Here is a 19,187-nt window from a genome sequence, read left to right as displayed (position 1 = left end):
AGTGCAATTGCTGGGTTGTAGGGTAGCTCTATTTTCAACTTTTTGAGGAATCTCCATACTGTTTTCTAGAGTGGCTGCACCAACTTGCATTCCCACCAACAGTGTAGGAGGGTCTGTTGTTTCCTGACTTGTTAATTTTAGCCATTCTGACTGGTGTGAGGTGGTATCTCATTGTGGTTTTGATTTGTATTTCCCTGATACTGAGTGATGTTGAGCATTTTTTCATGTGTCTGTTGACCATTTGAATGTCTTCTTTGGAGAAATGTGTGTTCGTGTCTTGGGCCCATTTCTTGACTGGATTATTTGTTCTTTGGGTGTTGAGTGTGACAAATTCTTTATAGATTTTGGATACTAGCCCTTTATCTGATAAGACATTTGTAAATATCTTCTCCCATTCTGTCGGTTGTCTTTTGGTTTTGTGGACTGTTTCCTTTGCTGTGTAAAAGATTTTTGTCCTGATGAAGTCCCAATAGTTCATTGTTGCCATTGTTTCCCTTGCCTTCGGCGATGTTTCTAAGAAGTTGCTGCGGCTGAGGTCGAAGAGGGTGCTGCCTGTGTTCTCCTCTAGGATTCTGATAGATTCTTGTCTCACATTTAGGTCTTTCATCCATTTTGAGTCTATTTTTGTGTGTGGTGTAAGGAAATGGTCCAGTTTCATTCTTCTGCATGTGGCTGCCCAATTTTCCCAACACCATTTGTTGAAGAGACTGGTCTTTTTCCCATTGGATATTCTTTCCTGCTTTGTCAAAGATTAGTTGACCATAGAATTGAGGGTCCATTTCTGGATTTTCTATTCTGTTCCACTGATCTACATGTCTGTTTTTGTGCCAGTACCAGGCTGTCTTGATGAATACAGCTTTGTAATATAGCTTTAAGTCCAGAATTGTGATGCCACCAGGTTTGATTTTCTTTGTCGACATTCCTGTGGCTATTCAGAGTCTTTTTTGGTTCTATACAAACTTTAGGATTATTTATTTCAGCTTTGTGAAAAATGTTGATGGTATTTTGATACGGATGCATTGAACATATAGATTGCTCTAGGTAGCATAGACGTTTTAACAATATTTGTCCTCCCAATCCATAGAGCATGGAACGTTTTTCCATTTCTTCATGCCTTCCTCACTTTCTTTCATGAGCATTCTATAGCTTTCAGAGTACAGCTCCTTTGCCTCTTTGATTAGGTTTATTCCTAGTGACTCCTTAATTTCTTTTTTCTGTCTCATTGTTAGTGTATAGAAATGCAACTGATTTCTGTGCATTGATTTTATCTCCTGCCACGTTGCTGAATTCCTGTATGAGTTCTAGCAATTTTGGGGTGGAGTCTTTTGGGTTTTTCACATAGAGTATCATGTCATCTGTGAAGAGTGGGCATTTGACTTCTTCTTTGCTGATTCGGATGCCTTTTATTTCTTTTTGTTGCCTGATTGCTTAGGCTAGGACTTCTAGTACTATGTTAAACAACAGTGGTGAGAGTGGACATCCCTGCCCAAGGTGACCCTGACCTTAGGGGAAAAGCTCTCAGTTTTTTCCCATTGAGAATGATATTCGCTGTGGGCTTTTTGCATATGGCTTTTATGATATTGAGGTATGTTCACTCTATCCCTACACTGTGAAGAGTTTTAATCAAGAAAGGATGCGTGTACTTTGTCAAATGCTTTTTCTGCATCTATTGAAAGGATCATATGGTTCTTGTCCTTTCATTTATTGATGTAGTGTATCACAATGATTGATTTGTGGATGTTGAACCACCCTTGCAGCCCAGGAACAAATCCCACTTGGTCGTGGTGAATAATCTTTTTTAATGTACTGTTGGATCCTATTGGCTGGTATCTTGGTGAGAATTTTTGCATCCATGTTCATCAAGAATATTGGTTTGAAATTCTCCTTTTTGGTGGGGTTTGGGATCAAGATCTGGTTTTGTCTGGTTTGGGGATCCAGGTAATGCTGGCCTCATAGAAAGAGTCTGGAAGTTTTCCTTCCATTTACATTTTTTTTTAAGATTTTTATTTATTTATTATTCATGAGAGGCAGAGAGAGAGAGAGAGAGAGAGAGAAGCAGAGGGAGAAGCAGGCTCCCAAGGAGCAGGGAGCCTGATGTGGGACTCGATCCCAGGACTCTGGGATCAGGACCTGAGCCGAAGGCAGACGCTTAACCATCTGAGCCCCACCCAGACGCCCCTCCATTTACATTTCTTGAAACAACTTCAGAAAAATAGGTATTACTTCTTCTTTAAATGTTTGGTGAAATTCCCCTGGGCAGCCGTCTGGCTCTTGTTTGTTGGGAGATTTTTTATTACTGCTTCAATTTCCTTGCTGGTTAAGGGTCTGTTCAGGTTTTTAATTTCTTCCTGTTTCAGTTTTGGTAGTTTAGTTTCTAGGAATATATCCATTTCTTCCTGATTGCCTAATTTGCTGGCATATAGTTGCTTATTTTATTTATTTTTTTAAAAGATTTTATTTATTTATTTGAGAGAGAGAGAGAGAATGAGAGAGAGCATGAGAGGGAAGAGGGTCAGAGGGAGAAGCAGACTCCCCGCCAAGCAGGGAGCCCGATGTGGGACTCGATCCCGGGACTCCAGGATCATGACCTGAGCCGAAGGCAGTCGCTTAACCAACTGAGGCACGCAGGCGCCCTTATTTTTTTTTTAAAGATTTTATTTATTTATTTGACAGAGGCAGTGAGAGAGAGAACACAAGCAGGGGGAGTGGGAGAGGGAGAAGCAGGCTTCCCGTGGAGCAGGGAGCCCGATGTGGGGCTCGATCCCAGGACCCTGGAATCATGACCTGAGCCGAAGGCAGACACTTAATGACTGAGCCACCCAGGCACCCCGGCATATAGTTGCTTACTTTTTTTTTTTTAAAGATTTTATTTATTTATTTGACACACAGAGAGAGCGAGAGAGAGAGAGAGAAAGAGAGAGAGAGAGAGAGAGAGGGAGAGCACAAGCAGGGGGAGCTGCAGGCAGAGGGAGAAGCAGGCTTCCTGCATGAGCAGGGAGCCCGATGTGGGGCTCGATCCCAGGACCCTGGGATCATGGCCTGAGCTGAAGGCAGCGGTTTAACCAACTGAGCCACCCAGGCGCCCCTACAATACGTTCTTATTGTATTTCTTTGGTGTTCGTTGTGTTCGCTCCTCTTTCATTCATGATTTTATTTATTTGGGTCCTTTCTCTTTTCTTTTCGGTAAGTCTGGCCAGGGCTTTATCGATCTTATTAATTCTTCCCAAGAACCAACTCCTAGTTTTGTTGATCTGTTCTACTGTTCTTTTGGTTTCTATTTCATTGATTTCTGCTCTAATCTTTATTCTCTTCTCCTGCTGGGGTTAGGCTTTACTTGCTGTTCTTTCTCCAAAAAGTAAACAATTTAATGAGGCTTATAACAAAAGCTGGCAGTTCTGTGCCCCACCTACTCCAGCTGCTTGCTTCCATGACAGCCATTTTCAATATCTAACCTTTCTTTTAGCATTTACCTCCTCATCCATAAAGCACGTGCTCATAAGCCTTGAACATCCTGTGGATGTTCACACTCAAGTTTCTGGAGACTTCAATTCTCTATCACTTCTTTTCTGTGTTGACCTCCCTGTTGCTGGGGTCCCAGGTCTTCCTTCCCCTTCATTGACTTTACTTCTTTACTTTGGAAAAGCACATCCTCTGGGGGCTTCCTGAGAATGGGTGTGAAAGTGCCCCCAAAGGTTTTTGTTCAGACTCTTGACACTGACTGTTTGGCTGGGTATGAAATCCTGGAATGGAAATCCTTTGCCCTCAGAAAGCCTGGCTCCACTGTCTTCTAGCTTCCAGTCCCATGTTACTTGAAGCCACATCTCCTACAGTCGCCATGCTGTTCCTTCCTATCGCTTCCTGCCTGGAGAACAGCAGCCTCCAACCCAACTCCCTCAACTCCCCTGGCACCTAAGGCCCCTGTCTTTTAAAATCTCTCCTGTCCCCCTGCCCTGCTGTGGTGTGCCTCCTGATTCTGCCTCACAGAAGCCCAGATACTAAAGGGGTGGGGCAGATACGCTGGAAACACCCACAGGCTAATCAAATGTATCCCCCTTACAAACGTTACACCCCAAAGTCCATGCTCTTTTCTCCCTCTCTCCCAATGCGTTTTTCCCGGAGAGGAGACAGACTTCTGTCAGAATTGGGTGGATTGGCATTTCATTTGAAGCAGCTTTCCAACAATTTGCACATGCTTGCCCCACACCTACTTGAAAAGCACAGTCTACAAAACTGGGTAGTTTTCTACAAAAAGGGCAGTAGCATCTCATCATATGTAAATAAAAGTGAACGGTCACAGTAAGGAACACTCCTACAGAACAACACAGGAAGGACTAACAACCTGATAAAAAGTAGTATCATAGAATGAAGACCCCAAACCCTTCCCACCACAGAAGCAGAAGGGGGCTGTTCTTCCTTTCTCTCTCCCTTTCAGAGTGTGGGCACCGCCTGTCAGACATGCATGCTGGGGCTTTGGGATGGGGGGTGGGCTGGTGGTAGTGATGGTTTGAACCTGTACATGGATGGCCAGCAATGCCAGTCACTTGGCCAGCCCAATCCTGCTTCCTCCCCTGCTGGGTTTCTCAGCAACTGTCAACCCAGCTGCGCTCTGTCAGCCTGTCTGGTGCGAGAGCCCTCTCCCCATGTTCAGGGAGTCCCCAGTTTAGGAGTCCTCCTAGAAGCTCATTGCCCAGGCTGTACTAATCAGAGGCCTGCCCCCACCCTTGAACAGAGAGCCACAGGCTGGGGAGGCACCTGCAGGACAGAGTGTGCAGCCCTGGCCGTGGCCTGGGCCACGTTACAATGTGGGAGGGAGATATATTATTCACAAACACAAGAATTTTTTGGTTTTTTTTGGGAGTGTTTTTGCATGTGTTATCCTTTGAAAAAATTATCATAAAAACAATTATTCATGTGTATATAAAACATACATGTACAGCATAAACAGTTGTAAAGCCAACATCCTTGTAACCACCACCCAGATCAAGAAGTGAAATGTTTTAAGTAACAGAATTACAGCGGCTCCAGGTCCCAGCACCCACTTTCAGAAACACTAACAAATGTGTCCAGGGATCGTCAGGAAAGTACATTCTGAGTAGGGAAAACAAAAACAAAGGAAGCCAGCACTGTCCTGGCACCTATACACATCACTGCACTTAACCCCCATACCCTGGGTAGAGGGGACAGGGGCTGAGGCTGTGCCCAGCTAAGCCGGCTGGTGGGGGCGAGGAGGGGAAGGGTCTGCCTGACTTGAGGTTGCTTCATTTTGGCCATTTGTGCAAAAATAAAATCTTCAAGTGCTCATTATCATTATTATTTTTTAAGATTTTGTTTATTTAAGGGGGGAGGGGCAGGTAGAGGGAGAAAGAGTCTTAAGCAGACCCTGGCATCACGACCCTGAGATCACCACCTGAGCAGAAACCAAGAGACGCTCAACTGACTGCACCACCTAGGTGCCCCTTACTATTTTTCTGTTGAGTTAACTCCACTGGGATTTCAGCCTACATACGTAGCCATGGACATGGTCAAAGCTTCCTGCTCAAAAATATGCATGGGGTGAAATTTTTACAGCCTCAAATAAAACAATTCCAATGTCAGATACGGGTTCCCCTGCAGTATCCAAAAGCAGAGCGGCCTTATGAAATCTTTCATAAGCAGAAACAGCACACAGCAGAGGACCCCTGGCTTTCGAAAGTTGAGGTTCTGCCACTTTGCTTTACAAAAGACCCCCATTAGCACCTGTCTGCACTGACCAAAAGAAACCCGAAATCATGTAGGTCTTTTATGAAAGCGAAGTGGCAGAATTTGAACTTTTGGAAAGCAGAGGACGCCTGTATTAGGGAAATAAATTCTGGTAGTCATTAGGAAGACCGTTTATATGGTAATCATTCAGGGGAAGATATTAATACCGTGAAAAATGGTTATGCTAAATAAAAAAATGCAAAAAACACAAGTGTTTTTAAAATGCAACCACAAGTATGTACAAAAGAAACTAAGATATACCAGAAGGTTAAGGAAAAAAAAAAAGGGAGGAAAGAGGTAAAAAAATCACTTTTCTCTAGGTTTTCTCCAGGAATTGTGCTGTGTGGCACCCCCAAGCTACCCCCCCAACTCCTCTGATCTCCGTCACCTTCACAGGAGGCCCATGGCGGCGGAGTGTGTATTTGCCACACTGTGTGGCGAGGCCTGGACTGCGCATGCTCTCCTGCAGGACCAGGAGCCCACGGGAGCGGCATCAGCCTCAGATGCACAGGCAGTGCCTAGAAGTGGGCTCTGCTCAGGCAGGGTCCTCCCGTTTTAGTCCCTTCCTAGTCCCCGTGCCCTTCAATGATGCTGGAAGAGTGAACTCTGGTTTTGGGGCTCCCTCCCAACCTCTCTTTCCAAGTGGCCCAGCCTAGTTCTGAGTCGATCTTCTGGCCCAAAGCTGGTCCCCTTATAGCTGTGGCCTCAGGTCCCCAAGCTAGGGGCTGGGCAGCTTTTGGGTGCACAGGCATGGTGGCAACTGTTCCTGGCCTAGAGCTCCATCCTGTGCCCTCCTCAGCTGGGCTCTGAGGCCTCTTCCTGGAGCTCCGGAGGGAGCTTGGCCTCAGGCCGATGGCACAGGGTCAGGGTCCTACCCTCCAGGAGCCAGAAGACAGGGTAGAGGGGCTGGGTGAAGATGGCATGGAAGGTATGCAGGGGCTGGGCCTTGGGCTCCAGGCTATAGAAGGTGAGGCGGCCAGAGGCCAGGTCCAAGTCCATGCCCAGGAGCTGCCCTGACACTCCTGGGAGGAGCTGGGCCTCCCCATTGTGCCAAGCCTGAGCCCTGTCCTCCTGAACACAGAGCCCCCAGGAGCTTGGCCCACGACCGATGTTGTCTGTGTGGGGCCCCTGCCTGTGCCGCGTCAGGTCCGGGTAGGCGACGCCCAGGGTCACCGAGTGGTTGGATGCGTGCACCTCCCAGTAGTGTCGCCCGTTCTGGAAGCTCTGGGCACACCGCACCTGCCAGAGCTCGAAGCTGCTTGGCCCGGCGAGGTCCCGGGGCTTGTGCCGGTGCTTTACCTGCTGGTCCTGCCGAGACAGGTAGAGGTGGCGATTGGCGCTGTCCGGATCGAAGGTCAGATTGCGATAATCTGTCAGGGACGGACGGACAGATGGAAGGTGAGCGGGCAGACGCCTGTGCACATCCACCGTCCTGTCCCCAGAGGGACAGATGGCAACTGGAGCTCCACCAGTGCAAAGCCATGCGTCTGTCAGGCGACCAGCAAGCGGTGACGTCACCACAGCAGGCGGCCTGCGCGTGGAAACTTCCATTCACCTCATTTCAAAGAGGAAGAAACTGAGGCTCCCCAAGGTAACCTAACTTGGTAACGAGTGGAAGACTCATAACTGGCCCAGGTTTGCAAGCCCAGAATCTCCTTACGTGCTCCACTGGCCCCACGTGTAAGAGGCTGACATCCTACGACAGGTGTGCAGCAGGGGGACGGGCATGGAGCAGACATCCCGGGTAGGGCAGTCGCAGCATGTGCCCCCCCGCCAACAGGTACACGCCCACCCACCGAGACATGCACACACGTACGCAGAGTGTACACACGAACGCACAATGCACACGTGCATGTGCACACACACACTTGCCGGTCTCCTTACTCTGCCAGAGTTTCCTCCTCAGTGGACAAACCAGACTCGGGACTGGTGCCAGGGGGCCTGGGGCCTCTAGGAGGCAAAGAAGTGTTAGGGCAGTGATGGGGAGGGGAGCTCGTTGAGGGCAGAGTCCTGATTCCCCCTTCCCACCCGCCGTGGGGCCAACCTTACCCACGGGGCCCAAATCAGCAGCCTCAGCTGGTGCCCTGGGGTGGCCCCCCTCATCCAGGAGGAGGTCACACAGCCGGCTCAGTGACTCCTTCAGGCCGGCCAGCTGCTGATCTTCGTCCCACTGCGGAGAAGTCAGAGGCCCAAGAGGCCCCGGGGGGACCAGGAGCTGTGATTCCTGAGCCCCAGGGACAGTTGCAGTGAGCCTGTGTGCCAGGTGCAGGGGCGCTGGTCCCCCCAACCTGCTGCCCCGAGGCCTGGTACCTGGAGGAAGGCCCGGTCATCCAGCTGCTCCAGGAGGTCCCGGACCCCGCGGTCATAACTAGCCAGGGCCTCCAGGTGGCCCTGTAGTCGCTCTTCTCCATCCTGGGCTTGTGCTAGCGCCTGAGTCTCGGCCACCTTGATGTCCTTCAATGCCAAGGCCCGTCGCATCTCTAGGGCCTGCAGCAGGCAGCTGAACTTGCCAGAGATCATGGAGGCCAGGCTGCAGGCCGAGCTCTGCGTGGGCAAAGCAGTGGCCTAGGGTGGCCATTGCCAAGGCTGCCCACTGGGCTGAGGGGTGGGGCATGCGGGTAGCCAGGGCCCCTGGAACATTTCTCCCCACCCTGCTCAGTCCCTCCCTCCCTGGGCCCGGGGGCATCTTCAAGGTAGCTCACACCTACTACCCAGTGTCCCAGGGAGTGACTGGTGGCTGCCTGAAGGACACAGCATGAGGATGCACAGATAGGCCTTGTACCTGGATCTGCTTTCTTTGCTGCTGCAGTTCCTTCAGCTGCCTCTCGGCCTGGGTGGCCTGCTGCTGGCTGACCTCCAGCATGGCTCTCAGCTGGGCCTGTGGTGCCCACCAGGGAACAAGCGACAAGGGGGGACCAGGGATGGCTGTGAAGTCCTCCCCTCGATCAACAAATAGCTGCAGATGTGGGGCATCCCCTCCCCGTGCCACCCCAGGCAAGGCTGACCAGTTGACCGGCACACAGAACACCGGCCTTGGTCTGAGCCCCAGGTAAACTGGGTCAGAGTCCCAGGGAAACCCAGACAAAGCCCGTTTCCAACTGGAGCAGGGAGATACACAGGCAGAGCAGAGACCTTGGGCTTTAAACCTGACTTCCAGTTCCTCTTGCAGGCTGAGCAACCTGGGGCAGAGCCCGCACTGTCTCTGGGCTGTAAACCCACCCCGCACTACCTCCGGTCAATAAATGGTGGGAGTGACACTTCTGGCTTCGGCAGCCTCGCAGGGAAGGGGTGACAAGTCAGATCACCAAAGCTATTTGACCAGTGGGTAGTGTGGTACATGTACAGAGTGGATTCTTCCAAATGCCCGGCCAGTCCTCAGCCCCAGCCCTGGGCATGGAGGAGAAGAGGGCACCCCTATTTGTGACTCTTCTGGTACCCTTGAGGGTCAGAATGTTGTGTTTTTATGGGAGCAGGACAAAGCATCATTCCCAGCCTCTGGTCAAGAGCCTGTTTTGCTTCTACTTCTCCAGGCCACATTTTATGAGGCAAGGGCCATCATAATCCCCACTTCGCAGATGAGAAAACAGGACAGAGAAATTGATACTCTGGCCAAAGCCATCAGATAGATCTTCCTAAGCCCATTGTCTTTGTCCAGGCCCCATGGCCTCCAGCGTTGTACAATGTGCCACAGGCAGGAAGTGGGGAGGGGTCACTCTCTCCTGGTTCTACCTGACTGTCCCCCCAGGGATGTGCATCTGTCCTCTCACACCCCACATCACTTCACCTTGCTCTAGCAAAACACTGGCTCCCTTGGCGTGCACGTGCCATCTGCCTGCACCACCTGCCACTCTCTCCCTCCTTGCTGCTGTCACCTGCTGGCCGGGGTTACCTACTTTGACGCTCAGAGCCTCAGCAGTAACATCTCATCCTCATTCTCCGCGACTGGCTCTCGGCTCCTTGACATCCTCACCTCAGAGCCCTTTCCTTCACTCCGTTTCAGCCACTCAGTCCTGGGGTCTCACCCTGAGCCTGTCACCAGCTCCGAAATCTCTATTCCAAGCACCTGTTTTCTCCTTTTATTCGGGGAATACACACAAACATCCCAAAGCCTCCTCCTGCTTAAGCTGCCCGCCCCAGTCCGGGCGCCGAGAGAGACAGGGCAGGGAACCCCGGTGTCACCTCGCGCTCCCGACGCTCGGCGTCCAGCAGCGCCCGCTCGTGGAGGCGACACTCGTTCACGGTGCACGCGCTGCATATGCAGCGACCCTCGGTGCGACAGAAGAGGTCGAGTGGCCGCCCATGCCGGGGGCAGCGCGCGCCCGGGGCGGAGCCAGAGGCCCGGGCAGGGTCGGGGCCGGGGGCCGGGGCGGGCCCGGCGCGCATCGCCTTGAGCACTGCGCTGAGCGCCACATTGCGGCGCAGCTCGGCGCCGTCGGGGAAGGGCTTCCGGCACTCGGGGCACGCCTTGTCGCAGCGGTCCCCCCAGTCCCGGATGCAGGCCCCGCAGAAGTTGTGGCCGCAGAGCAGCGTCACCGGCTCCAGGTAAAGCCCCAGGCAAATGGAGCAGGTCAGCTCGTCCTCCAGCGGTGGCGTGGCCATGGTGGCGGCGGCGGCGGCGCCTCCCGAAAGCGGGCGGGCGGGGCCTCCGGGGAGGGCGGGCAGTGAGGAGCGGGCGCGGCGCGGGGCGGGGCGGAGGCGGGGCGCGGAGGCCGGCGAGGCGGGGCCTCCGGAAGCGGGCCGGAGTCGCGAGGCGTGATGGGGGCGGGGAGGATTGAGGGCGGGTGGAGCTGGAGCAGGGCGGCTGTTGCCTCCCCCACCTCGGGTACCTGGGCCCTCGCCGTCCCCACCTTCTCCCCTCTGTCCGGGCTCCGAGCCACCCTTGCTGCCTCATGCCGCCCCAGGATGGGAGTTGGGGTCCAGCTCTCGGTGGTCCCACTCCGGGAGCTCCATCCCCTTTCCCCAAACCCTCGTTAAGCGGCTCCTGTGTAGGGGAGCGGCCCCCACCTCCAGGGACCAGAACCTTTGGGAACCCCGTTGGGCCTCGGGGCCTCTTCCTGGCTGAGGGCCCCCACGGACCCCTCAGCTGGAAACCTGGACAACAGCAAGCTACTTCCCAGCAGTTTTGGCGATTCAATGAGACTGCACGAGGTTGCGCCGGTCAGTAAGAGCACTGGGCACACAGCTCGTGCTCCTTATGGGCTTTCCTGCCAGGAGGTGCTCCGCTGCCCTTTTCCTTGAGCTGTTTCAGGCATTTGCCAGATTGGGGTGTCTCCTTTCTCTAAGCTACGCCAAATTTTGGTGCTTTTAAAGTAAACAGTGAGGTGGAAATTTCTGGTCACCAACACAGAGACCAATCAAGTGTTTTTTTCTTTTTCTTTTTTTAAAGATTTTATTTGAGAGAGAGAGAATGAGATAGAGAGCACGTGAGGGAAGAGGGTCAGAGGGAGAAGCAGACTCCCTGCTGAGCAGGGAGCCCGACGCGGGACTCGATCCCTGGACTCCAGGATCATGACCTGAGCCAAAGGCAGTCGCTTAACCAACTGAGCCACCCAGGCGCCCCTCAAGTGTTTTTTTCATACCCCCCTTTAGTGGAAACCCAAATGTTCAACTGCTCTTGGAATCCACTCTCCGTGTGGGCCCCCTGCTGGGGAGTTCCTTGTTTGCAGTTGGGAGCTCTTCTGGAACCTTTTTTTTTTTTTTTTTTTTTTAAGATTTTATTTATTTGAGAGAGAGAGAGAGAGAGAGCACACAAGGGGCAGGGGAGTGTCAGAGGGAGAGGGAGCCCAACGCAGGGCTTGATACCAGGACCCCGGGATCATGACCTGAGCGGAACGCAGATGCTTAACCAGCTGAGCCACCCAGGCGCCCCTGGAACCTCACTTTTTATAGATTAGCAGAGGAGAGGGATCCTGACTCTAACCCACCTGCTGTGGGGCAGTGTGCTGGGCCTGAGTGAGTTGATGGAGGGTTAATTCTCCTTATTTTTCTAACCAACCTGGCCTAATTTTGAGGCGGGGTACCCTCACTGCAATGCAGCATTTTCTGCGTTGTAATACAGGAAGCTCCTCTTCCTGGGAAAGGAAGGTCTCCTCTTGACTATCTACTTAGAGAGAGGAGAAAGAATACTCTAACCATCCAGCAAGGTACAGGGGCTTTCTGGGCCCCAAGCAGGGTGTGGCCAGAGGTCTCAGACTTGCTTCTCATTGAGAGCATCTCAGCCTGTTGCCAGGAGCCTGCCACCAACCATGCTGTGAATATCCAGCAAGGGGCCAATGCTCCAGGCTGGCAAAGCTCTTTCAAGAGATCTATGGGAGCAGCCAAGCCCCACTGCCTTTCTTCTGGACCTGCCTCCAGCCACTTGATCTCAGGGCCCGACACCCTTCAGAGGCAGAGTTGAGGGGGTCACCTCCTGAGGCGGGAGGCAGTTCTCTTTCCATCCATGAAGGATTACAGATCCATCGTGGGGTTGGAGCATTCCCAGAACACAGACCCAGACCAGTTATAGCGAAAATCATCTTTATTCACATGTTCCACCCGGGCCACCACCCTTGGGGAGAGCTGTCTTCATTCCCAAACCCTGGGTTGGGAGGGCCACAGAGGGGCTGCGCTGCCTCAAGCAGGGCCTAGAAGCCCACAGCCCAGCCCAGTCCACTTTCTGAGGTGGGTGGCACTCTGGCCACTTAGTAGATGCCATAGGTGGGTTCATGACTGTCTCTGTACCGGTCCAGGTAGCGCAGGGGCTGCCGGTGGGGGAAGCGCTTCTGCTTGGGGTGGTAAGAGGGTGGCCTCACAAACTCAAACACGGGCTCCCGCATGTCTGCAGGAAGAGGGGGGTATGGGTGTGGACTGATGCTGGACCGAGCCCCTTTCCCTCGTCTGTTAGCCTGCGACTGCCCACCCAGCCCACCCAAGGAGTGGCATGCCTCCCAGTGGCACTTCTCCCTGGCAGGTCAGGAGAGGTCTGTGAGCTCAGGCCAGCCGCCCCTGCCCTGCCCCCAGCCCACTCTGGCCTTACCCAGAAGCTGGTGGAAGATGCGGGTGACCGAATCATCCCAGCGGCACTGGAAAAAGGCCAGGCCAGCTGGTGTCATGGCTTCCTGGTGCTTCTTGTAGAAATCAAAAGTGTGGAAGGTCCGCTGGGCAAGCTGGTAGCTATAAGAAGACGGGGAGCATTTAAGAGCAGGTAATGGGCATCAGAGCCCCACACCCCTCCTCCAGCCAGCCCCACAGGCAATCCTGAGAAGCCCCTTAGGATCTGCCTAGCACAACTACCCTTCTGCCCATCTCAAGCCTAAGTTAAGAGACAGAAGAACCAAGCACGGCAGACCATTCCGGGGAAGGTGGCCTGAGAGGGGAGAGGGAATGTGGATGGGGGGGTGGGGGGGTGGGCTGCAGATTACCAGGGTGAGGGCCGGGTGTCCCCAGAGAAGTCAATTGGCTTATCCTGCTTGAAGAGCAGGAAGGCAAAGCGGTGGAAGCCGGAGCCTCGGGCAGGGAAGGGGGGCAGGTAGGGACAAGTCTCCTGTCCTTCAGCCACGCTGTTGCCTGGAATGTTTGTTCTGGCGGGAGGAGAAGTATCCGTGAGTTATCACTCAAGGAAGGTGGCAGCAGGAGCATTCCAATCTGCATATTCCCTAGAGACTGACGTCACTCCCTGGGAGGACACACCCTAAAATGATCTTCATCCAACAGTCAAGTAGGAGGCAATGCTCTGTGAACCCTTGGACAGACTGCAAACTTGTGAAGGGAACAGGAGGGGCTCAGAGGCTAGAGATGGTCAGGGAGAGAGTGGGGTCCGGCAGCCCATTTACTAGGCCCCGGGTAGCCGGTGGGGCTGGCTAGAGAACCACACCACCTCTGGGCTGCATCTCTGTTTCCTGAACGCTCTGGAGTTTGTCAAGGAGCATTTGCCCATCCCGACACCAGGATGGCCACTGTACCTGCCCCACACAGAACTCCCCAGAGAATCCTGTTGCACAGATTGGTAACTGCAGTTGAGGTAACTGCATGTGACTAAAAATGATAGAAACCAGCCTCCCGGTCACTGGCCCCAATTACCTAGAAGTCTCAAAGCTGGGATCAACCGCCCGACCTCTGCCACCCTGGCGCCAGGGCCAAAGGCCACTGAGCAAAAAGTAGCCCAGCCTGGGCAGTCCCAGCTGCCATAGGCCTCTCACCGTCCTTTTCCCATCTGATTGTCACAGAGCCCCTCAGCGTGGCTAAGGCATGAGGTGGTGCCACCCTAGTTTTACAGATGAGATGAGTTCAGGAGGACAAGAGGCCTGTGGGAACAGCCAAGGCCTACTGCCTGCTTTTTCTTCTAGACCTGTCTTCAGCCGGTGGATCACAGGGTTCTTGACAGCATCAGGAAGCAGCGGTGAGGGGCTGCCACCTGGGTGGGAGGCTAATCCAAAGTTCCACAGTTAAGCCACAGTGGAGCCAGGACCAAAATCCAGGTACAGCTCTTTCCAGGATACCAGGGCCTCCTCACATGCCTCTGACCCCTTCCCCCAGCCCAGGTACTCACACCAGCCAGTGGACATATTCAGCATCTGGCTCCAGCAGGTGTCCATCTGCACACAAACAGACCCCACTAACTGCCGGGCCCTGCTGCCCTTCCCCCCAGGCTCCGCCCCTAACTCCCCAGAACCCTGGCTCCTGGGAGGTGAGGGAGGCAAGAGGCCTGGTGAGCCCCAGATACCGACCCAAGTTGGTGAGCAGCAGTGTCCACATGGAGCCCTTGTCTGCCTCATAGGTCACCTCCGGGGCCTGGGCAGCCTGGTGGGGAGACAACAGGGAAGGTGTCACCCCCCATCGGGGACAGACAAGCTGCTGTAAACAGACCTTCTGGAGGGGAGGAATCGGAGGGAGCTTTGGAGAAGGGAGAGCCCACTCTGATCCAAACGCCCTTGAGGGTCCTTTGAGGTGCAGGTCAGCAAAGAGGAGCTTATAGAAGGAACCCTGCAGAGTTGCCTAGCCAGCTATCTGAACCACAAGGTGGCCCTTCTATCAATGGACAGGGGCTAGGAAGGCTCTGAGGACAGCGGGCCAGTGGCAAGAGTATGCCAAGATGGAGCTTTTCCTTTCATCTTATATTCCTTCCTTTGTAATCACCATGGTGTTGTTTACCAGGAAACCAAAAGGGGGAGACGGAGAAGAACAAAACCCCAAACCAGCCTATATAGGTACCAAGCTTATGCCCTTAACCACCACAAAAACCGCCTCTGTAAGTGCTTTCAAAAAGGAGCTGTCTGTGGTCCCGTGGTGGGACGTGTCTGTACACGCAGTGGGAGAAGGGCACGAGTGAGCAGTTACCTCCGTTGGAGTGACCTCATTGCCGAGGTACACGGGCACCAAGTCATCTTCACCCACAGCATAGGCCACGTGCAGCGGGACTCGGGGCACAAAGGTGGCGCCAGGGAACAGGTCTCGATAGAGGCCACAGTATTCAGCCAGACGCTGCTTGTGGTAGGGGCCACAGGTCTTCTCCCACTCAGCCCGCACAGCCTCCAGCGGGATGCGTGCTGGGAAGGAAAGATGCCGGTTAGGATGCAGGGTGGGGGCAGGGACACAGTGGGGGCCCCCTCCCCTGGGAGGGCTTACCTGTGCGGAGGCGGGCAGCTCGCTCCTCCTCTGAGTTGGCGCGCAGCTCCCGGAGGACCTGTTTCCGCTCCAGCAGCTGTTGGGTCCGGCAGACCTTTGGTGGGGGCAGCCCAATGTCAATTTTGTCTTTGGGATCTGGGGAGGGAAGATATGTTGGAGAAAGTGGGAACGAGTTTCAGTGAAGCTGCCAGTCCCTACCTAGTCCTCTCACTTGCCCAAGTTCTGCTGGTAAAGCTTACCCTTTAATTCACAAAACTAAATCATACGGTGCAGTCTGCTTCCCAGACCCGAACAGGGTCCAACTGCTAAGCAAATTGGATTCGACTTGGGATTGCATTTTCTGATCCCTAAACCAGGTCACACTGTCTAGGTCATGGGTAATACAGGTGGATAGATAATCATCTCAATTATGGTTGGAATGACCTTCAAGCCTATTCACACCTGGCCATGGACATTCACCTGAGTCCTTGGTAGAATTAGTTGAAGCTATAAAGACTTAAAGAAGCATTTCTCATACTTTAATGGACTCACCATACAAGTCACCTGGGAAATTTGTTAAAATTCAGATTCTGAATCAACAGGTTAGCGTGGGGCCTGAGATTCTGCATTCCTAACAAGCTCCTAGGTAATGCCTGTGCTGCGAGTCTCAGAACACACTCTGAGTAACAAGGCCCAAGAAGACCTTCGATCCAATACTTTTTCCATTTACATCAGACAGTAACAATAAGACGCACTGAACCCTCGTCAAAGATGGATTTGTCTAAAAAAACCTTTAATACAACAATTTTGTGACAGACAATTATTTTATTTTACACTGAGGAAACTGAAGCTCAGGCAAGTCACTCTGAGATAGGGAAACTGAAGGACTCCATAAAAATATGCTTTTTGCTCCTTTTCCTGCTTTTTCTTTTTTAAGTAAACTCTGTGCCCAACATGGGGCCTGAACTCACAACCCTGAGATCAAGAGGTGCATGTTCTACCAACTGAGCCAGCCACACACCCCTTTCTACTTCTATTTTTGCTAGGACCCACACCCCCACTTTACGGGTGCCTTTTGTAAAGAACAAGGAATTAATGATTTCTTTCGAATAGATAACATCTAAGGAAGGACCAGGTGAGAATGACTGCAGGAAGCCACCGTGTGTGTATTCCAGACGACCAGCTCTAGGCATCTCAACGCCAAGACCCCCTGGCTCCAAGGAATAAGACTTGGGCCCTCATCTTTGTTCTAACTGGTCCTGGATGCCTGAGAGGACATGTGCACCAGACCACAATCCTCAGTAAAAACCCCCAGGCCCCAAGCAGAGGAGACTCCCTCCTTTCCTTTCTGAATCTCCCAAACACACTGTCCGTACCTGCACTCTTTCTATACCTTCCAGAAACTCTGCTTTTACCTTCTGCTGGCTGGAGTTTGATTCTTACCCTGCGTGCATCAGGGATCCTTCTCTAGGTCCCTGGACCTGGCCTGTCAGCATCAACTCCTAAGAAGTGGAGTTTAAATCAGACTATGTGGATTCTATCCCTGTGTCCTCAACCATCATAAAACTGCCTCCCTAAATGCTTTCCACATAAAGATGTACTCAGGAAGTACGTTGCTCAAGGGCAGGGTCCCCGAGTCACTTTGCCCAGAGCTTTCAATTTCATTCAGGAAAGAACTGCACACCTTTGTGCCAAGCACCAGGCGGATGCAAGGATCAAACAGTGGTCAAGACAGGCAAGATCCCCGTCCTTAGGGATCCCAATACGGGAAGAGGACCAGTGAAAAGAAAGTCAGGATAGGGTGTGGCCAGGGCTACACACAGTATTTTAGGAGCACAGAGGGACGTTCTAACACGGAATGGGGGTGGGGTGCGGAGGAGAGACCTGGAAAGGATTTTAGAAGTACAAGGTGGAACTCTTAACAGCCGGGGAAGAGAATCTTCCAAATAAAAGAACCAAAAGGTGTGAAAAATCCTGGTGGGACTAAACGGTCCACAGTGCGCACGTGGGCGCTGGCAGGCCCCCTCCGCTAGTGCTCGGGGAGGACGCCGGCGGCCCCCCCGCCCCCCAGTCGCGAGGCCGGTCGCGCTCCACCTGACTCCTCCCCGCAGTACTCCCGATAGGTCCGCCACCAATGCGGGTTCCGCGCCTCCTGTTCCGCCCGGCGTCGGTAGCGGTCGAAGCTGCGGTATTTCTGCAGCTGCTCCAGGTTGCTCACATCGATGTCCTCGTTGGGCATCGGCCCCAGAGGGGCGGTCCGGCGGTTCAGGGCGGCTGCGGGTAGACAGCGGGAGGTGAGGCCAGGGACGGACGCTGGCTCGAGCCCCGGGGCTCGGACTATATAGGGACCTCCAAGAGCCCCCCACCTCAGACCCCTCACCCGAGGTGCTGAAGCCCCTCCACCTCCGACTTCCATAAAACGCGGCTCGCCACCAGGGCGCCGCCATCTTTCCCCAGGACGGCGGCCCCTGCGCCGCCACCGCCAAGGACCCCGCAAAGGTGCCCGGAGCAGCGCCTGAGCATCCCGCGGAGGCCCCGCCCCGCCCCGCCCGGCCCCGCCCCCGGGCTCGCGTCCTACGAGCCACGCCCCCACCCGGGCTCCCGCTTCCTCCTTCCGGGGAGACAGGAGCTGCTACCTCTCGTCGGGCGGTGCCGGCGAGCTGCGGAAGTGCCCGGTGGCCGGCGGGGCGGAGCTGCGGGCGGTCCGGGCCCCTGGCCGCGGCCGGCCACCAGGAGGCGGCATACACCACAGCCTGCCCCTCTGCGGAGGATTCCGAGGGCCTCAGGGTACAGAGGCGAGCGGCTTGCGGGCCCTTGACCCCCCGTGGCTTGGATTTCAACGATAGCCCTTACTTTCGGGAAACACTTGTCCTTTCACGGTTCTAGAACGCTCCAAGAACGGGCTCACTTGGAGTTTAACTGTTTGAAAGGCAAGCACGGATTCCATGTATCAACTGGAAACAAATAATAAACACGGATGACTCTGGAAGTGGAAGTAATGCGCCCCCCCCCCCCGTGTCTTTTCTCACTGTCACTTAACTCCAATACCTCTCTCTACAGCAAACTGAATTAAGCATCTGGGTTATGACGCTGAGACGTTGTGGATACTTTTGAAGGGAAAAGCACCAGCAGATACACAGCTGGGTAGCCCTCTGCTGTCTGTGGCCTGGGGTAGAAGTTGATGGAAGGGGAGAACTAAGCTCCCTGCCACACCTTAATGCCAGGAGCAGTGATATGGAGCAGTTATAGGCATTGAGTAAAGTATCCTTACAACCCAAGGGCGGTGGGGCGTCTCTACTTGGCTGTTTCATCGAGGACACCACCCAGTTGCCCAAGCCAGAAACCTGGGGGTCCTCTTTGACACATCTCTCTTCCTGACCCTCCATGCCAGGCATCAGGTCCATGACCCCTCACTGCCATCCCCAGTAGTGCTGTCTTCAGTCTCCCCGGCACCACTGCAAGCAGCCTTCTGACCCGCCCCCCTCGAGTGTGTTCACTCCACAGCCACAATGTGCTTTCTAAAGTGCAAATATAGTCTCACCATTTAAAACAGTGAGGGCATACCCACTGCCCTGAAGGTATAAATGAGGCCAGACAGACCTGCTTCCTAATTCTACACTCATTTCTCTTTGTCTTGAAGACCAAGCTCGCCCTTGTCTCCCTGCTGGGTGATCCTGTCTGCCAGGGGACTAAGTCAATGGCAGCTCTCCCACGCTGTGCCCGTGCTTACAGCCCTGCAGCTCTTAACACAGGCGACAACTTGTTTAGGTGTCTGTGGAGAGAAGGACCGAGTTCCAAGCTTCATGAGGGTTTTTTTTTTTGTTATGTTAATCACCATACATTACATCATTAGTTCTGGATGTAGG

At 53.5% G+C, this 19,187-nt stretch overlaps 2 protein-coding genes across 3 annotated transcripts; both read right to left on the bottom strand.

Moving 5' to 3' along the window:
• Positions 1-5,307: 5,307 nt before the first annotated feature.
• Positions 5,308-10,363, bottom strand: TRIM65 (tripartite motif containing 65). 2 transcript variants are annotated; one of them, XM_028112859.2, is made up of 6 exons: positions 9,919-10,363; positions 8,522-8,617; positions 8,050-8,304; positions 7,789-7,963; positions 7,624-7,689; positions 5,308-7,109 (listed from the first exon to the last, which is right to left on the bottom strand). In XM_028112859.2, the coding sequence occupies exons 1-6, from the start codon at positions 10,336-10,338 to the stop codon at positions 6,535-6,537; spliced, it is 1,587 nt and encodes a 528-aa protein (XP_027968660.1). In that variant the 5' UTR covers positions 10,339-10,363; the 3' UTR covers positions 5,308-6,534. The 2 variants fall into 2 exon arrangements, with proteins under 2 accessions (XP_027968660.1, XP_027968662.1); XM_028112861.2 differs by having other exon boundaries at positions 8,050-8,283.
• A 1,875-nt stretch (positions 10,364-12,238) lies between these two features.
• Positions 12,239-17,844, bottom strand: MRPL38 (mitochondrial ribosomal protein L38). Its single transcript, XM_028112760.1, has 9 exons — positions 17,702-17,844; positions 17,416-17,595; positions 15,343-15,477; positions 15,055-15,263; positions 14,445-14,517; positions 14,267-14,312; positions 13,140-13,298; positions 12,755-12,891; positions 12,239-12,556 (listed from the first exon to the last, which is right to left on the bottom strand). Exons 1-9 carry the CDS (start codon positions 17,766-17,768, stop codon positions 12,420-12,422), a joined length of 1,143 nt encoding a protein of 380 aa, XP_027968561.1. The 5' UTR covers positions 17,769-17,844; the 3' UTR covers positions 12,239-12,419.
• Between the last annotated feature and the right edge of the window lie 1,343 nt (positions 17,845-19,187).

Source organism: Eumetopias jubatus, unplaced genomic scaffold (assembly GCF_037043125.1).
Source record: "Eumetopias jubatus isolate StellerSeaLion01/CBP00866 unplaced genomic scaffold, mEumJub1_p1.0 scaffold_10, whole genome shotgun sequence".
NCBI lineage: Eukaryota > Metazoa > Chordata > Mammalia > Carnivora > Otariidae > Eumetopias > Eumetopias jubatus.
This window is presented reverse-complemented; position numbering and strand designations above follow the sequence as displayed.

Excerpts from the sequence above, each read along its gene's own strand:
- TRIM65 (XM_028112859.2), bottom strand. The coding sequence starts at position 10,338 with ATGGCCACGCCACCGCTGGAGGACGAGCTGACCTGCTCCATTTGCCTG. Across the intron at positions 8,618-9,918 it reads CCGAGCGTCGGGAGCGCGAG|GCCCAGCTGAGAGCCATGCT; the intron begins GTGACACCGGGG and ends TGGGCACCACAG. Across the intron at positions 7,110-7,623 it reads GAGGAGGAAACTCTGGCAGA|ATTATCGCAATCTGACCTTC; the intron begins GTAAGGAGACCG and ends CGTCCCTGACAG.
- MRPL38 (XM_028112760.1), bottom strand. The coding sequence starts at position 17,768 with ATGGCGGCGCCCTGGTGGCGAGCCGCGTTTTATGGAAGTCGGAGGTGG. Across the intron at positions 17,596-17,701 it reads GAGGGGCTTCAGCACCTCGG|CCGCCCTGAACCGCCGGACC; the intron begins GTGAGGGGTCTG and ends GTCTACCCGCAG. Across the intron at positions 15,478-17,415 it reads GTACTGCGGGGAGGAGTCAG|ATCCCAAAGACAAAATTGAC; the intron begins GTGGAGCGCGAC and ends TTCCCTCCCCAG.